This window comes from Musa acuminata, chromosome BXJ1-9 (assembly GCF_036884655.1).
Source record: "Musa acuminata AAA Group cultivar baxijiao chromosome BXJ1-9, Cavendish_Baxijiao_AAA, whole genome shotgun sequence".
Classification (NCBI taxonomy): Eukaryota; Viridiplantae; Streptophyta; class Magnoliopsida; order Zingiberales; family Musaceae; genus Musa; species Musa acuminata.
This window is the reverse complement of record NC_088335.1, coordinates 44,972,157-44,989,777: the sequence shown is the minus strand read 5'-3', so window position 1 is coordinate 44,989,777 and position 17,621 is coordinate 44,972,157. Positions and strand designations below refer to the sequence as shown.

Sequence of the window (17,621 nt, the reverse complement as noted above, 5' to 3'; positions counted from 1 at the left end):
TGTGAACCACTTGTAAAGGTTGTAAAAGGGGTATTAGTCCTTCTCCTACAAGAAATTTGCTAGTGGAAGTTGGAAGCCTCTTCGAAGAAGGCTTCGCAAGTGGATGTAGGTCATTTTGACCGAACCACTTTAAAAACTGCTATGTTATCTGGTTTGCATCCTACTCTTGCCATTTACATACTGCAAACTTCTCTACTTAGTTACTACGCTTCCATACGTTTCTAAGTTATCAAGCTTCTAAAATCAGTTTCCATTAATATTGCTTTTCATCGTACGAAAGATTTTCAAAACCGAAGTTTTAATCCGCTGCACTAATTCAACCCCCCCCCCCCTCTTAGTGCCGCTCCGATCCTAACAGTGACGACATGAGATAAAATATAATTAAATATTTTACTTTTATAAATAAAGAAATCCTAATATAATTTTTAAAATATAGGGATTGAGATTCTAAGGATAGCTAATTACAATAGATAATCTATAATTAGCTTGACATATGATCACATAATAAAATTTTATAAAATGAAGATAAAATAAATAAAAAGACTTTTTATGTCCATATATATCACAAATATACGGATAAATTTATTTTAATATAGATGTAATATTTCAAGCCCAAGATAACTTGAATTGACTTTTGAAGATTAGATGAGTCTATTATCGTTTAACTTAAATAAATATTATAATTAATTATTTAAATTGATATATTAATTAATCTATCCATAAGAATTTTATGGAAGGAAAGGAAAAGTCAGAAAATAAGCCTTCTTATGGCAAGAATATAGGAGGATTCAATAGAGGACATCAATTGATCGTATCAATTTGATTATATATGCACTTATTTGCAGTTCCATTAGATCGATGAGTTTATGTAACATTAACTAATTAATTAATTAAAAATAAATAAAATATATCTGTAAAATTTGCATGCAAACCTTCTCAGAGTTAATTAAATATTATCTCATATAATTAGTTATCCTTAATATTTCGATTCTTATATTTTTAAAAATTAAATTAAGATCTCTATATTTATCGAATTTAAATATTTAATCTCGTTACTCAAATAAACTCCTCCTGATAATTAATCTATCTTTTTAATCTGAAACTCAATATTTTACTTTCATAAATATAAAATTTTAATATATTTTTAAAAATATATAAAAATATAGAGACACTAAATATAATTAATTATTAAGAATAATATATAATTAGCCTCTCCCTACAGCCACCAAATCCAGAAGAAGAGACAATACGACGAGTGGCGCACGTGTCAATCAACTACTGGCTAATAACTTATCCAAAGCCTGGACGACGAGATAAGATCAACGCGACGCCCCCTCTCCAACTCGAGAAAGAGAGAGAGAGAGAGAGACGGCACAAGCGATGGCTTCCATGGCAGGCTTACGCGGCTTGTCCCAGGCATTGCTCGAAGGGAACCTTCAGCTCGGCGGCTCAAGCAGGCTCGCCGTTCCCCGCGGCAACCGCGTGGCCGTCGCCCGGCCCGGGCTTGCCGTCCGAGCCCAGCAGCAGGCTGCGACCGAGGGTGATTCCTCCGCCGCCCATAGCAGCCGCCGCGCTGTGCTTGGTATCGTGGCCACCGGGCTCGCCGGCGGATCCTTCGTCAAGGCCGTGCTCGCCGATGCCAAATCCATCAAGGTCGGCCCGCCTCCCCCGCCCTCCGGCGGCCTCCGTAAGTTCTCCGCCCATTCCTCGCATCATCATTACCGTATTCGGACCCCTGTTGGTACTGTTCCCTTGAAATACTTACTCTGGAATTGGGTGTTTACTTCACAGCTATGTCTTCATATTGATTCTTCTTACATATCCCAAATGAATACATGGTAAATTATGATCTTTAATCTCTTCCGGAAGAGTAGAACTAAAATTGCTTGTTGCATTTACTTTCTACTGCCGATAGCTGGGACCTTAAATTCCGATCAGCCAAGAGATCTTCAGCTTCCACTGAAGCAGAGATTCTATCTGCAACCACTACCTCCGTCGGAAGCTGCAGCGAGGGCGAAGGAGTCAGCCAAGGACATTCTAAATGTGAAGCAGCTGATTGATAAGAAGGAATGGCCGTATGTTATGAATGACCTCCGCCTCAAGGCAGGATACCTCCGTTTCGACCTCAATACCATCATCTCCGCTAAACCAAAGGAGGAGAAGAAGACACTTAAGGAACTCACTGGAAAGTTGTTTGCTGCAATTGATGAGGTTAATGCTTCAGCTTTCATGATCATGTCAATTCACGATATTAAGTCCTACCTAAATTGTCCTCACTTCAATCTGTCGACAGCTTGATCATGCTGCAAAGATCAAGAGCACCCCACAAGCTGAAAAGTACTATGCAACAACCAAATCTCTCCTCGATGATGTTCTTGCAAAGATAGGCTAGAGGGTAAGAATGTGGTTGTGCTATAATCCTTTTAATAAACTACTGATGGGTGTAACTTAGAGAAAATTGAGATTCCAAATGATGAAAACTGCAGTAAGACCAAATCAGATGAGGCAGCAGTTATTGATGAGACTTATGACCGCCTTCAAACATTCTTAACTTCGAAGTAGATCATAGTTCCATTCGAAAATTGAACTGGTCCGACGATTCATCGATTTCAAACTAGACCGGAACCGACCTGCATGGTTCCGTTACCGTTATTAAATCGGTGGTTCCTGAACCAAAATCGATTCCGGTTTGAACTGATGATTTTGTATATAATTTTTTCTATTTTAAGGTACTCCTTTGACACCATTGTTTGTATCCTTCCATCCAGTTGATTACAGTGTGGTCCTTGAAAAACTCAGAGCCTTCTTATCTGATCACCTTTGATTCAGCTTCCCTATAAACATCATGCTGATGAGACTGTCTGAATGAAACTTGACAGAGCTCATGTTGAAGATATCTATAAATCTGTGTCCAAAGCTTTAGACATACTTCATATTTACGTGATAAATCAAAATTGTGCTACATGGAAAATAGAGAATAACCTACTTTTACTTTATGCTTGTCTAAATTTATCACAAGCATCATGCCTTGTATCCAAGAGAAAGGAAAGCATCTAATCTTATATCTAACTTTTGCACCTTTTCTGATTCTTATATCATGTCTTCTTCTCTGTTTTTGTCGGAACTGATGCTGTTCATGCAGATTCTGATTCCTTGGCTTACACAGCCTGCATTTGCTGCAGGTCGATGTCTGAACCATTCTTTGGAATTCTTATCTCAAGAGAGATATCATCAGTGATGTAAGCTTCCATCTTTGTCCAGTTTGCATCTTCGGGCAGCTCGAGACGCCTAGCAAATCCATACTCCCACCAGCGGCCATTTTTCCAGTCCTTTGTATCAGTTTCTCGCCCTCTCCACCGCCCACTGATCTCGACCACCATTTCCTTCAGGTTGCATACATCTATATCACATTTTCTTGCACCAACTCAAACAAACATGAAGCTCTTAAGATATTGTATAGCTTAATCAGATTCATGAACATTTAGACGGATCGGAGGCATCTGAATGCTTGGTTTGTCCTCTGTTAATCTTCAAGTAGAGAAGTTTTTGGAGAAGGTTATCATCATACATGTACAGATGAACAAGGAGAGAAGAATACCTGGTAACTCCGCTTTCAGCAGGTAGTCTGCATTCGTTGCGGACCAGTCAACAGTGCTCTTGGAGGCGTTCCGAAGTCCCGAGAGCAACGCGTCCGATTCGAACTCCCATAGAGGGAAGGCATCAGCCGGATCAAAGAACTTCCCGAACAGTAGCGGGCTGAAGAGTGATCCTTCACCGAAGACATTTCGCGCAGCAACCCCGCCGTGGACGATGAAAGAATGGAAGGCGTCTTCAGTGAAAGGGACTCTCCATTTATGAGAGTTCTGATCGGCTGGTCCGATCTCTATCACCCTTCGCGCTGGCATTTGCGAATCTGTGTTTAGGGGAGATGACCACGTTGTCTCTCCTTTTATAAGAGATTAAGCTGCCTCTTAGGAAAGCAGAGGTCAGATTCCTCCTGAATTGCTTCAGGGAAAGCTGCTGCTTCTTTCTGTGCCATGCTTATCCACCATAACTTTCACATGCACCAAATGCAGAGGTTAGATTCTGAGACAAATCTGCAGGCTTTCACGTACACTTTCTCATTTGGTTGGGTGACTTTGAGCTCTTTGGTGGTAGCACACGACCGGCAGTCAGAGGTGGCTATGATGCTTGATTCCGGGATGCCATCTGAAAGAGAGGAAGTGGGAATTAGCGGCTACCATGAAAGGTCATGTTAGTGTCATGAATAATCATCAACATGACGAAGTTGATTCGACTTTGTACATTTTCCGAATGTTATCATGTTTGAAAGCTGATACCCCTTTGAGATGCCGGAGCTTATGCTCAGCCGCATCTCACTCCTTGGCAGCAGAATTCTGTAAAACTATGTTGGAGGAAGCTCAGAAAACCCCTATTTGATGCTGAAGTCGACAGAAAGCTCAAGATATCGAGTATAGTTAGGAGAGTTACAGAGGGAGTGTATATCTAGAGAGGCCGCTGTACACCTGTATCAATAGAGAATCTTTCATTTTGGATATCATAATAATTGGACACACTTTAAGTGATATCATATTATCATCGTATTGATTGGACAGGCCTAGGTGGCACCATATCATTATCATGCCAACTAGGCTTTTACCGCCAACTAAGCAACATGTATTGAACTTTGATTGTTACTTATGGTTTAATTGGATGTCATGCATTGTGTTATGTTTGGTTGTCAAATTTAATCATGTTGTTTACTCTCAAATTATACTTGAAGAAAAACGTTTGTCTACGTTGAAAAATAATGATTAGCTTAGCAATTCCATATGTCTTGGCCACGTAAGGTTATGAGTGTTCAAACCAGTTCGAACTGAACCGTTAAGAATCGAATAGATTTTAAAAAAATAAATTGATTTAGTTCGATTTAAAGGGCTTAGAATAGGGAATTCAATTGGATTGATATTTATTAAATTAAAATTGATTTCATTCTATTTAAAGGGCTTAGGATAGTGAACCAATTAAGGACTTTATTTTCTTATTATTTCTTTGTTATTTTTTTTCATCTATAAAAGGATTCACTATAAGTTATCTTACGTCACATTTGAGGCCACTATACACCCACCTAAGTTAAGGTATCAATAGAGAATTGGATATCATATTAATTGAACACACTTTAAGTGATATCATATTATTATAGTATTGATTCTCTCTCCCAAAACCATCAATCCAGTAGGTCCTGTTAAAAGAATGAGAAAGGATCTAGTTCCTCCTTGTAATTTACAGCAAATCAAACAAAAATCTTTGAACAGATGGCATCAAATGGTATGCATCATTAAATTAGATCTATTTGATTTTAATCCTGGCATAAAAATTATTTCTGCATTACAATACAGCATATTATAGATTTTTATGCTATCAATTGGTATCAGAGCCTAGGTTTTTTAGATCAAATACCTTAGATCTATTATTTTGTTTATAATACATGATTGATTTCTTTTTCTCTGATGATCGACCTTGCTGCGAATTTGTTGATGGTAAAGCTGCACTGGGCAATATGTGTGCTGCAGCACACCAGGCGATAGCCGTACAAGGGCATCACAGTGCCTATGTGACGATCGGCCGCACACGGCCAGAACCCATCTATGTGACGGTCGGCCGCACGCAGGCAGATAGCCCAAGCGACGAACGCGCGTGGGTAGGCCATGCACAGGCAGCTGCCATGAGCTGACAACAGCCACGCGCGAGTAGGAACCACTACAATGGCCACGCGTGGGCAGAGGCAGCCCCACGGCGGCAGTAGTCATGCGCGTCGTGCGCAGGTAGGAACAGCCATAGCGGTTGCACGTGGGCAGAGGCAGTCTTGCGGTGGCAGTAGCCGCGTGCTGGCAATAGCCGTGGCTAGCCGTGCGTGCCGTCTGCAAGCAGGAAAGACCACAGCGGCCGCACACGAGTAGCGGCAATGCCGCACACGCAGGTGGCAGCGTCGAAGGTAGATTAGGTTTTTTTTGGCATAATTATGGTTTTACCCTCGAGGCTAGGGTTTTGCAAAATTATAATTTTGCCCTTTGTAAATTTCATAATTTCGGTTTATGTTCTATCAACATATTTACAATTTTGCCTTCGGGTCTAATTTCTACCAAATTATAGTTCTACCCTTCATAAATTACATATTTTTTATTTATATCCTATCAAATATTTATAGTTTTATCATTATGAAATTAAAAAATTTAGGTTATGTTCTTAATTATAAAATTAATAAATATGATTTATTATAATTATGATTAAATTTAATCATGATTATTATTTTTTGATTATTTGATTGGATTTAATTTTGATTTTAAAAAATATAAATTATGGTTTAGTCTTATAGTTTTTTCATATGAATTATTGATTATATATGTGATAAATAAAATCAAAATTCAATTATTGTTCTTGAAATTTTATTTACTTATTCACATGTATATATTTGAAATTATGAAATAATATTTATCTTACACATGAAGGCATGATTTATATGTTATCATGATTATCATATGAGTTTTTTTTACTGATTAAGATTCAATAATTATTATGATTATTTTATTATTGAACTCCTTAGCATTAATGTTTCATAATTATTATGGTTGTTATTTTATTATTGAAACTACTTAGTATTAATGTTTAATAATTATTATGGTTGCTATTCTATTATTGAACTACTTAACATAAATTAAAAAAAATTGATAAATATTATTTGTAATTCATCTCCCTAAGTTTTATCTGACTTGGGATGATAGACTTTTGTGATATTAATTACAATAAAAGTTTTATCATTTATAGGACATTTTAAATTTTATTTTATATTATTGCATTAGTCTTGTAGCCATCAAAATGACCTAGACTAATGACTTATAAAATAATATTAAGTAATTAGTCCTAAATGACATGAAAATAATATTTACAATGACACATATAATTAGAAAATTTAGATAATCCCAAAGAAAAATCTAATTTAAATAATTATGTGATGGGGTAGGATGATACTGTTTTGGATATCCTTGCAGTTTAGGGTTGTATACCCAAAAGTAACAACACAATTCCACAAGGATGGTATCAATTCTCCATAAATATTCTTGAGTGAACACTAGATATGTCAATATTTCACCCAAAAGTGTAATATAAATGATATCAATAATTCATCAATTTTTTTGACAAACTCAAAGTATTAATATTATTCTATATTTTTGCAATGGTACTTTCGCCCATACATTCTTATGCTTCTAGTGTCCTTATACCCTTTGGTTCAAATTATTTAGAATGGTTAGAGTATGTGCAATTCAAACTAGGTGTATTAGATCTTAATTTAGCATTACTTGTTGGTTGAAAAGCCTGCAGACTTGATTGATGAAAGTATTGTATAACAAGTTAATGAAATGAAGGCTTGGAAAAGATATGATAGGCTTAGTTTAATGTTCATAAGAATGACAATTGCAAATAACATAAAGACTTCGTTACCGATTGCAACTAGTGCAAAGGAATATTTAAAGGTTATTGAAGATAGATTTAAATTTGCTGATAAGTCATTGGCTGACACATTAATGAAAGAACTAACTACGGCTTAATATGATGGTACTCGAGGAATTCAGGATCACATCCTCAATATGGTTAATAAAGCTGCAAAACTTAAAACATTAGGCATGAATGTTGATGAGTCTTTCCTCGTGTAGTTTATTCTCAATTCTCTTTCTTCTCAGTTTGACTCATTCAAGATTCACTACAATATAAATAAGGATAAGTGGGACTTGAATGAGTTAACTAGTATATGTATTTATGAAGAATTGAAATTAAGGTAGGAAAGTTCATATAATATCATGACTACTACTTAAGGAGGTGATAATAAGAAAAGAAAATTGAAACATTATCCATCAAAGAAATTTGTTGGGTCTGGAAATGTTAAACAGACTAATGAAAAGAAAGCTTTTACTATAAAGTGTTTTTTTTATAGCAAGAAAGAACATATGAAGAAGGACTACATTAAACGTAATACTTGGTTCGAAAAGAAAGGTATTAACTCGACCTTTGTATGTTTCGAATCAAACATTGCTGAAGTTCCTTCTAACACTTGGTGGATTGATTCTGATGCTTCAACTCATGTTACAAATAACATGTAGAGATTTCTTTCAATTCGGAAATAAAAGAACATGAAAGATTCATCATTATGGGAAATCGTCTTAAAGTGAAAGTGATATCAGTGGAAATTTATTGTCTACACTTAGAGACGGGTTACATGATGGATCTTAATGACAATGTTATGTTCCTACAATTTCTAAAAATTTAGTTTCTCTTTCTAGAATTGATGAGTTAGGATATTGTCTTTCTTTTGATAATAGTAAACTCAATATATTTTATGATTTAATAAAAATGATTCTAGAATTCTATGTACAGAATTAATTTAGATCTTGAGTTTACAAATATATGAATGACCCTACAATCAAGTGTTGGATTGAAACGTAATTTCAATAATGAAAGATCTTCTATATTGTAGCATAGGCGATTGGGGCATATCGCCAAGGAATGAATTGAAAGATTAGTGAAGGATAATATTTTGGAACATTTAGACTTCACTAATTTTGATGTTTGTATAGATTGTATTAAGGGAAAGCAAACTAAACATATGAAGAAAAATGCCACAAGAAGTAAAGAACTCTTTGAGATTATTCATACTGTTATTTGCGGACCACTCCATATTCCTTGTTTTAGTGGAGAAAGGTATTTCATCACATTTATAGATGATCTGTCCAGATATGACTATGTTTATCTAATACATGAAAAAGCCTCAAGCCGTTGATAATCTTCAAGTGTACATAAATGAGGTTAAGAGACAATTAGATAGAAAAGTTAAAATTGTTAGATCTGACAAGGGTGGCAAATTTTATGACAGATATGATGGATCTGGTCAGAATATTGGTCATTTTGCTAGATTCCTAGAACAATAGGGTATTTGTGCTCAATATGTATTACCAGGTGTGCCACAACAGAATGGTGTTGCTAAAAGGTAAAATCGTACTCTTATGGATAAAATTAGGAGCATGATGAGTTATTCCTCTATCCCTGAGTCGATGTGGGGTGAAGCTCTTAGGACAGCTATATATATCTTAAACAGGGTTCCTAGTAAGACAGTTTCATTAACTCCATTTCAATTATGGACTGGTAGGAAGCCTAGTCTAAGACATTTACATATTTGGGGGTGTCCTGCAGAGATAAGAGTATTTAATCCATATGAAAAAAAAAAAATGGATCCAAGAACTATTTCAGGATATTTTATTTGTTATCCAGAAAAATCCAAGGGATATATATTTTATTGCCTAATCATAGTACGAGGATAGTAGAATCTGGTAATGCAAAATTCTTAGAAAATGATAAAATCAGTGGGAGTGAAAAATCTGGAAGGATTAATTTTGATATTGAGGAGATTCAAGTTAATTCTCTCATATTATGTCCTATTCGAGAGATTGTTGTTCCTTAAATCAATGAGAGTATTGATGAGGGTGAACAACAAAATAACATCGAAAAACTCTCACATGATGTTGATGTCACCACTGATGATCTTGTAGAATAATCATAATTGACATGAGAAGATCTCAAAGGAAAAAGAAACATGTCATTTCTGATAATTATGTAGTATATCTACAAGAATCAGATTATGATATAGGAATAAAAAAAGACCCCTTATCATTTTCAGAAGCTATAGAAAATAACGATTTTGAAAAATAGTATGATATAATGAAAGATAAGTTAAAATCAATGATCCAGAATGATGTTTGGGATCTCGTTGAATTGCCCAATAATTATAAAAGAGTTGGTTGTAAATGGGTCTTTAAGACAAAACATGACTTAACGGGCAATATTGAACGATATAAAGTCAGACTTGTGACCAAAGGTTTTTCTCAAAAGGAAGGCATCGACTATAATTATACTTTTTCTCCGGTTTCTAAAAAGGACTCATTGAGAATCGTTATGATATTAGTAGCTCATTATGATCTTGAATTGCATCAAATGGATGTGAAAACAGCATTTCTGAATGAGGATCTAGATGAGGAAATCCATATGTAACAACCTGAAGGATTCATAGAAAAGGAAAAAGAAGGTTGGACTTGTAAACTTAAGAAATCCATTTATGACATTAAACAAGCTTCTAGATAATGATATATAAAGTTTCATAATACCATTACTTCCTTCGGATTTAAGAAAAATACTGTTGATTAGTGTATATATCTGAAGGTAAGTGAGAGCAAGTTTATTATATTAGTCTTATATGTGGATGATATTTTACTTGCTAGTAGTGATCTTGGTTTATTGCACGAAACCAAGATATTTCTCAACAAGAACTTTAAGATAGTTGATATGAATGAGGCAGCCTATGTTATTGGCAATGAGATATTCAGAGATAGATCTCAAGGATTATTAGGATTGTCTCAGAAAAGATATATTAATCATATCTTGGAGAAATTTAATATGTAGCTTTGCTCAACCAATGATATACTTATTACTAGAGGTGAAAAATTCAATCAAAACCAGTGTCCGAGAAATGACTTAAAAAAGAATCAAATGAAGAATACTCCTTATGGGTGCGCAGTTAGAAGTCTATTATATGCTCAAACCTGTATAAGGCCATATATCAGTTTTGTAGTTGCAATACTATGAAGATACCAAAGTAACCTAGGAATGAAATATTGGAAAGCTGCAAAGAAAGTAATGAGATATCTGCAAGGTACGAAAGATTATATGCTCACATATAAGAGATCAGATCAGCTTGTAGTGACAGGATATTCAAATACTGATTTTGCAAATTGCCTCGACGGTAGGAAGTCCACTTCAGGATTTGTATTCTTGTTAGTTAGTGAGGCAATTTCTTAGAAAAGTGCAAAGCAATCGCTTATTGCATCATCAACAATGGAAGCTGAATTTTGTTAGGATCAAGAGAGGGGGGGGTTGAATTAGTGCAGTAGAAAACTTTCACTATTTTAAAAATCTTGTTTCGATTAAACCGATTCAAAGGGAATGATTTCAACTTAATTTGTTTCGGAAGGAATTTGAGCTTGAAGTCTAAGTGAAAATGCAAGAGACGACTAAGGTGATTTGCAGCAATGTAAATCAGACAAATAAAAAATGTAGATTTCGTAAAGTCTTCGTAGAAAGCTGATCTAGAAAAATATTTTACATCAAAGCGAATGTAGACGTATTTAAAGCACAGTAAGGAGGAGAGACAGTTTGCTATAAAATAAAGTTGCTCAAAGTAAATGCAAATCGAGTTTTAGAGTGGTTCGATCAATGTGACCTACATCTACTTTCGGCTTCCTCCTCCGACGAGATCATCGGCATCCACTTGAGGCCTTCCTTCAATAGGCGAAGGCCAATTACCTTTTATACCCCTCTTCTCCTTTTACCGGGTTTAGGAGATAACCCTTATAAGCACTCACACTCCTCTTATAGAAAATCTAAGTATAAGCTAGAGGAGGGAATTCACTTGTGATCGCAATAGCGTTTTCTCACTTTTAATCTCTCTGTGCTTATGTGTTTTAACCAGGGATGAGAGAGATATTTATAGGCTTCAAGTTGATTCAAACTTAAAGCCTAAAACTTTCCCATCCCGGGTTCCCCGGGCACGGGCGGTACCACCGCCTGCGATGGGTGGTACCACCGCCTACGATGGGTGGTACCACCGCCCGGTGTCAGTCTGACACTGACACTACCCTGCGTGGTACCACCGCCTGAGGCGCAGTGCTGGACGGTACCACCGCCTGACACCCTGCCAAGGATGGTACAATCGCCCAGACTGGCGGTACCACCACCTAACACAGTCTCGAAGACTATGCCACGATGGTGAGACTTCTTGGGGCATTGTTTGGGCCTCCTATTAGGCCCGACACAGTTCTTACATGGGCTTAGTTGGCCCCTAATTGGGTTGGCCCAAATCCAAGCCCAATTACATGCTAACTACGAAATCCTAAGACATTTGTTAAGCTAAACAAGTCCCTATGTCTATTCTTTCGGCGAGCATCCGGCGAACATTTGACGAACCCTTGGCAATGCTCCGGTGGATTCCCGGCAAGCTCTTGGACTTCACGATGATCTTCTTAGTGAGTTTCGATGAGCTTCTCTAGCAAGCTCTGAGACTTCTTGGTTGGTTCCTCCAGAACTTTCGATAAACGTTCGGACTTCCGACGAACTCTCAAACTCCCAACGTGATCTCGATCTTGAATTCGGGATTTCATTTTGCTTCATGCCTTGCTATCGTAGTTAATCCTACACATGTAAAACATACTTCAATCTAGATAATTAATACTAAGCATTAATCAAATTGTCCGGCATATCATTGGTCCCTTGACGCTTCGTCCGATTCTTCGGCATATCGTCCTCTCTTACGGCCTATTGTCCAATCGGCTAGTTGACTCCGCAACTCCGATATCCTTGGTGCAATAATCGCTCTTCTTGGCCCGATACTCGAATCCACGGCTCAAAGCCTTCTATTGATACGTCGATCGATCCACCGATTCGACGTCCAATCTTCTGACATGTTTTCCTCCAGAATAACATGATTTTTTCTGCTTTAATTGTCTCCTCCTGATCGAAGCAAAAAATATAGATTAAAATATAAACATATATCAATTGGATTCATCATCAAAATACGAGATTCAACAAATTTGTGGCATGCTTTGAGGCCACAAATCAAGCTTTATGGCCGTAAAATTTCATCTCAGGACTTGGTGTGGTCGACTCAATTGTCAGGCTGCTGAAGATATTTTGTGATAACACCACAGTAGTTTTCTTCTCTAAGAAAGGTAAGTACTCTAGTGGTTGCACATTGAGATAAAGTACTTGGTGGTTAGAGAAAGAGTCCAGAAACAACAAGTGTCAATTGAGAACCTAAGCACCACTACGATGATTGCTGATCCATTGATAAAAGCCTTATAGTGTAAAATATTCAAAAAACATGTTCTTAGAATGAGGCTTGAAAGCGAGTCATAAAAGATATGGTGATACATGTTTATATGTGTTAGGATCGAGAGCACTAAGAGGGGGGGGGGGGGGGGGGGGTGAATTAGTGTAGCAGAAATTTTTCAGCGATTAAAACGAAAGCTGCGTTCGTTCGATAAAAAACGATTTACGTCTAAGTGCAGATTTAGAAAGTTATGAACTTAGAACTTTGTTCGTAAGATCGCAGAAGGCAGTAAGCAGTTATGATTGAAATCAAAACGTAACCGTAAACTGAAATATGATGATCGTACGAGAAAAGCCGATTTACGTCTAAACGCAGATTCGGAAAATTCTGAACTTAGAAACTTATTCGTAAGATCGCAGAAGGCAGTAAACAGTTATGATTGAAATCAAAACGTAAACGTAAACTGAAATATGATGATTGTACGAGGAAAGCCGATTTACGTCTAAACGCAGTTTTACGTCTAAATGCAGATTTACGTCTAAACCTTGAAACTCGTTCGTAAAATCGCAGAGGGCAGTAAGCTATTGAGAAGTTTGCAGTGAAGGTAAAATACTCAAAGGAAATGCAAACCGAGATTTAGAGTGGTTCGGTCAATCTTGACCTACTCCACTTTTGGCTTCCTCCACCGACGAGGTCACCGACGTCAACTAGAGGCCTTCCTTCAATAGGCGAAGGCCAACCACCCTCTTACAGATTCACTCCTTTTGACGGGCTTAGGAGACAACCCTTACAGAAGTTTTCTCTCCTCTCTTTACAACTCAAACTTGAAGAATAGAAAGAGGAGAACTAACAGTTTTGAGCTCTAAGAAACACAGAAAGGCAGCAAGATTTCGAGTGTGTGTTCTGTACTTTCAGTGCTGAATGGGTGGGGTATTTATAGGCCCCAACCCAGTTCAAATTTGGAGCTCAAATCTGTCAATTCCCTGAATTCCGGGATCAGGCGGTTGCACCTCCTGACTAGGGCGGTTGCACCGCCTGGCAGAGTTCGAAGACTGAGCCTCTAGGCGGTGCCACCTCTGTCAGGGGCGGTTGCACCTCTCTGCCATAGCTCGAAGACTGAGCTCAGGCGGTTGCACCGCTTGACTAGAGAGGTTGCACCGCCTGGCAGAGCTCTGGCGGTGCTACCTCTTGACAGAAGAGGTTGCACCGCCCAGTCTCGCTCGGAGACTGAGCCCGGGGTGATGCCACCTCTTGGTTGGAGCGGTTGCACCTCCCAGTCTCGCTGGGAGACATAGCCTAGGCGGTTGCACCTCCCACAGCAACCTGGGTCCGAATGGGTTGATCCATTCGGCCCAATTTGAGTTCTTCAGGGGCCCAATTGCCCCAAGATTAAGCTAATGGGATCACATCCCATTTCTAACTTAATCAATGTGCTAACTACGATTATTTTCTAAGACAAATTCTGTAGCTTGCTCCAGTGCGTCAATCGCTTCTTCCGGCAAGTTTCCGGTAAACTTCCGTCGATCATCCGACGAACCCTCGGTGATACTCCTGCGGACTTCCGGCAAACTCCTGGACTTGCGACGATCCACTTGGCGAGTTCCAACGAGCTTCTTTGGCAAGCTCCTGGACTTCTCGGATTTGTTCCCACAGAACCTCCGACGATCGTCCGAACTTCCGTGGAACTCTCGAACTCCCAACGTGATCATTGTCTTGACTCCGGCGCAACTCCTGCTGCATGTCTTACTTTCATCGTAGTTAATCCTGCACATGTAAACAAAACTTCGATTGAGCCAATTAATCCTAAGCAATTAACCAAGTTGTCTGGCATGTCATTGGTCTCTTGACGCTTCGTCCGATTCTTCGGCGCATCGTCCTTTCCTACAGCCTATTGCCCAATTGGCTTGTTGACTTCGCAACTCCAATATACTTGGCACAATACCCGCTCTTCTTGGCCCGATGCCTGAGTCCATGACCCGAAGCCTTCTTCGATACGTCGACTGATCCACCAGCCCGACGTCCAATCTTCTGACATGTTCCTCCGGCACAACATGATATTCCTGCTTTAATTGTCTCATCCTGATCAAAGCATCCTGCGTCACTCATACATCAAGTGGTTTCATCATCAAAATACGAGATTCAACAATCTCCCCCTTTTTGATGATGACAACCACCTGATGACGGAGTTAACCTTAACTCCCGAAGTTTAAACAAACTCCCCCTATCAATATGTCATATTGACAGAAACTCTTAGATTCAAAAATCTAAGCAACATGTCATCATAAACAGAGTTAACCTTAACTCTCAGAGTTTAAACAAACTCCCCCTATCAATATGCCATATTGATAGAATCTTGAATTCAAACTGAATTCAAGTCATTGAAATATTCATCATGAATAGTTGCAACACGTCATCGTGAACTTATGCATAACATCATACTTCTCCCCCTTTGTCATCAACAAAAAGGAGAAGTCCAACTATTCTTGTGTTTGGAATATTAGTTTAACTTATTGTATGAAAAACATAATATCAATTTTTACCATCATGCAAGTTTGCTATTATCAAATGATAAGATATCAACATGTAAAATTGCGATTCAAGTTCTTGATATCTTAACATGATATGACATTCATAGCACCTATTCATATGAATGCTGCTTTTGATATCTCATCATAATATGGCATTCATGACATATATTCATATTCTTCAAATATGGCACTCATAGTATCAATTTATATATTTCTCCCCCTTTGTCATCAACAACAAGGAGAACGATATAAGTAAATTTTAAATATAAGTGCGATGCCATAAGTTGGTTTATGTCATTTTCCAATAGTGAGTGATAGGATACCAATTATGCAAACATCTCGAGGAAAACATGACATGGAGATAGCTTTTATTGCTTTTTCCTTTTTATTTGTATGAAGGAGGAAAGCCATATGTGAAGTTCAAATTGATAAGATATTAAAGCACACTTCATTTTTGCAAGGATTAACATATGTAAGTGAGTCAGATCCTTGTATGTAAAAATATCTTCCTTTTATAAGAGGGAATCATCAAATATGTTTCTCGAAAAATATTTTTCACATGATAAGTGCATTTGCTAGATGATTCCATATGTCAAAAATCAATGATGTGAATTAAACTTGATATGACATATGCTTGTTAAGTTCGGAAGAGGATAATGTATCAAGAAAATCCAAAAATGAAATTTGACACTTTCATACATTCGGACAGGGTTTTACTAGAGATATTCAATTACAATCATGAAGGTAAAACATGCTTATTATCATGGAAATTTTTGTATTCAAGCACATAATTTCCAACATGTAATCATGGCAAGTAATTGTGTAAAATCATTATGGCAATCAAGTGATTTGATCATTCAATCAAAAAAGTCCGAAAAATAATTTTAACACGTTTAATCATTCGGACATATTTTTGCCATAGTTTTTCAAATATAATCATGAAGATAAGGCATGCTCATCATCATGGTAGTATGATAGCAAGTTTACCATATACAAGCTAGCAAAAAAATTTCTACATTTTAAGGCCCGCAAGTTAGCAATTTTGAGATGTTCAAGAAAGCAACTCTTGCTTCTTGAAATATAAGTTTTGCTAGATGTGCAAGTTAACTTTTTGCTTCTTGAGATAGGCAAGATAGCATTCATTGGTGATGTTCAATATAGCTAAGTTCTACATCATGCAAGCTAGTGAATTTTATAACATTTTAGAACATGCATAATCACCAAAGCATCATAAATTTTAATGATGTGCAAAATTACAAATTTTGCATGATTGCATTTGTGTGTCTTGAGATTTGCAAGATAGCACTTCTTGATGATGTTCAAGATAGCAATTTCTTCTCTTTTGAGAAGTGCAATTTTTGCTTTCTTCTTGTGCACGCTAGCTATCTCCCCTTTTGTCATTGTCAAAAAGAAGGGAAAAACCCTTTACATCAATTTTTAAATGATGACAAAGGTTAGTATCAATCTCATTTGTGCATCATTATATTTTCAAATTAAAACATGCACATTTTCAAAACATATAAACTCATTATTATATGCATGATTCCAAATCATCATTCATATTATTTTAATCATTGTTTCACTCATCACTATAGCTTATCATGCATAATATGTAAAACCATCTAACATGATATAAACATTTATTTATTTTTTTGAGCATTCATGATACACATCATACAAAAGCATATGCATCATTCCAAATCATAAATATTTCAAATCATCATGGTATTAATTTGTCACATTGCATCCTACCATGCATGATCGAAGCTTCTCATTTGCGTACATCAAAATAAATTCATGAATATCTCATGCATTCATATCATCACTTGAGGAATATTGAAAAAGAAATAATTGGGTGATGAGATAAATATTTCATGAATACAAAGAATTGCATAAAAATCATATCATGAATACAAGGAATACAAGTCACAATCATTCAAGAGAAAAATCAAGATCATGATTTTGATAAAACTCATTTCAAATTTAAATCATCAAAATCATTTTTATGGCTCACAAAATTTATAACATAAATAGATTTATGATTTCATTGATAATATATTTTACCCCTTTTTAAGTGTTTCATTTTAAGTGATCGATTTCATGTTAGCATGCCTTTTCATTTATGAAAACATGCATCAATTTTTTAAAGCCACTGTTATTATCAT

At 36.8% G+C, this 17,621-nt stretch overlaps 2 protein-coding genes across 6 annotated transcripts; one reads left to right on the top strand and one right to left on the bottom strand.

Annotated features, from left to right (window-relative positions):
- The first annotated feature begins 1,336 nt into the window (after window positions 1–1,336).
- Window positions 1,337–4,731, top strand: LOC135585196 (oxygen-evolving enhancer protein 3-1, chloroplastic-like). Of its 5 annotated transcripts, XR_010479798.1 has the most exons (5): window positions 1,338–1,687; window positions 1,916–2,211; window positions 2,294–2,395; window positions 3,183–3,389; window positions 3,621–4,731. XR_010479798.1 is itself a non-coding variant. In XM_065084004.1 (4 exons), the coding sequence occupies exons 1-3, from the start codon at window positions 1,381–1,383 to the stop codon at window positions 2,390–2,392; spliced, it is 702 nt and encodes a 233-aa protein (XP_064940076.1). In that variant the 5' UTR covers window positions 1,337–1,380; the 3' UTR covers window positions 2,393–2,395; window positions 3,621–4,731. The 5 variants fall into 5 exon arrangements, 4 of the variants coding, with proteins under 4 accessions (XP_064940076.1, XP_064940074.1, XP_064940075.1 ...); XM_065084004.1 differs by lacking the exon at window positions 3,183–3,389 and having other exon boundaries at window positions 1,337–1,687; XM_065084002.1 differs by lacking the exon at window positions 3,621–4,731 and having other exon boundaries at window positions 1,337–1,687; window positions 3,167–3,486.
- LOC135594145 (22.3 kDa class VI heat shock protein-like) lies at window positions 3,159–3,905 on the bottom strand. The gene is made up of 2 exons (XM_065084557.1): window positions 3,599–3,905; window positions 3,159–3,400 (listed from the first exon to the last, which is right to left on the bottom strand). The coding sequence occupies exons 1-2, from the start codon at window positions 3,903–3,905 to the stop codon at window positions 3,159–3,161; spliced, it is 549 nt and encodes a 182-aa protein (XP_064940629.1).
- Window positions 4,732–17,621: the final 12,890 nt, after the last annotated feature.

Excerpts from the sequence above, each read along its gene's own strand:
- LOC135585196 (XM_065084004.1), top strand. The coding sequence starts at position 1,381 with ATGGCTTCCATGGCAGGCTTACGCGGCTTGTCCCAGGCATTGCTCGAA. Across the intron at positions 1,688-1,915 it reads CCCGCCCTCCGGCGGCCTCC|CTGGGACCTTAAATTCCGAT; the intron begins GTAAGTTCTCCG and ends TACTGCCGATAG. Across the intron at positions 2,212-2,293 it reads TGTTTGCTGCAATTGATGAG|CTTGATCATGCTGCAAAGAT; the intron begins GTTAATGCTTCA and ends ATCTGTCGACAG.
- LOC135594145 (XM_065084557.1), bottom strand. The coding sequence starts at position 3,905 with ATGCCAGCGCGAAGGGTGATAGAGATCGGACCAGCCGATCAGAACTCT. Across the intron at positions 3,401-3,598 it reads GCTGAAAGCGGAGTTACCAG|ATGTATGCAACCTGAAGGAA; the intron begins GTATTCTTCTCT and ends AATGTGATATAG.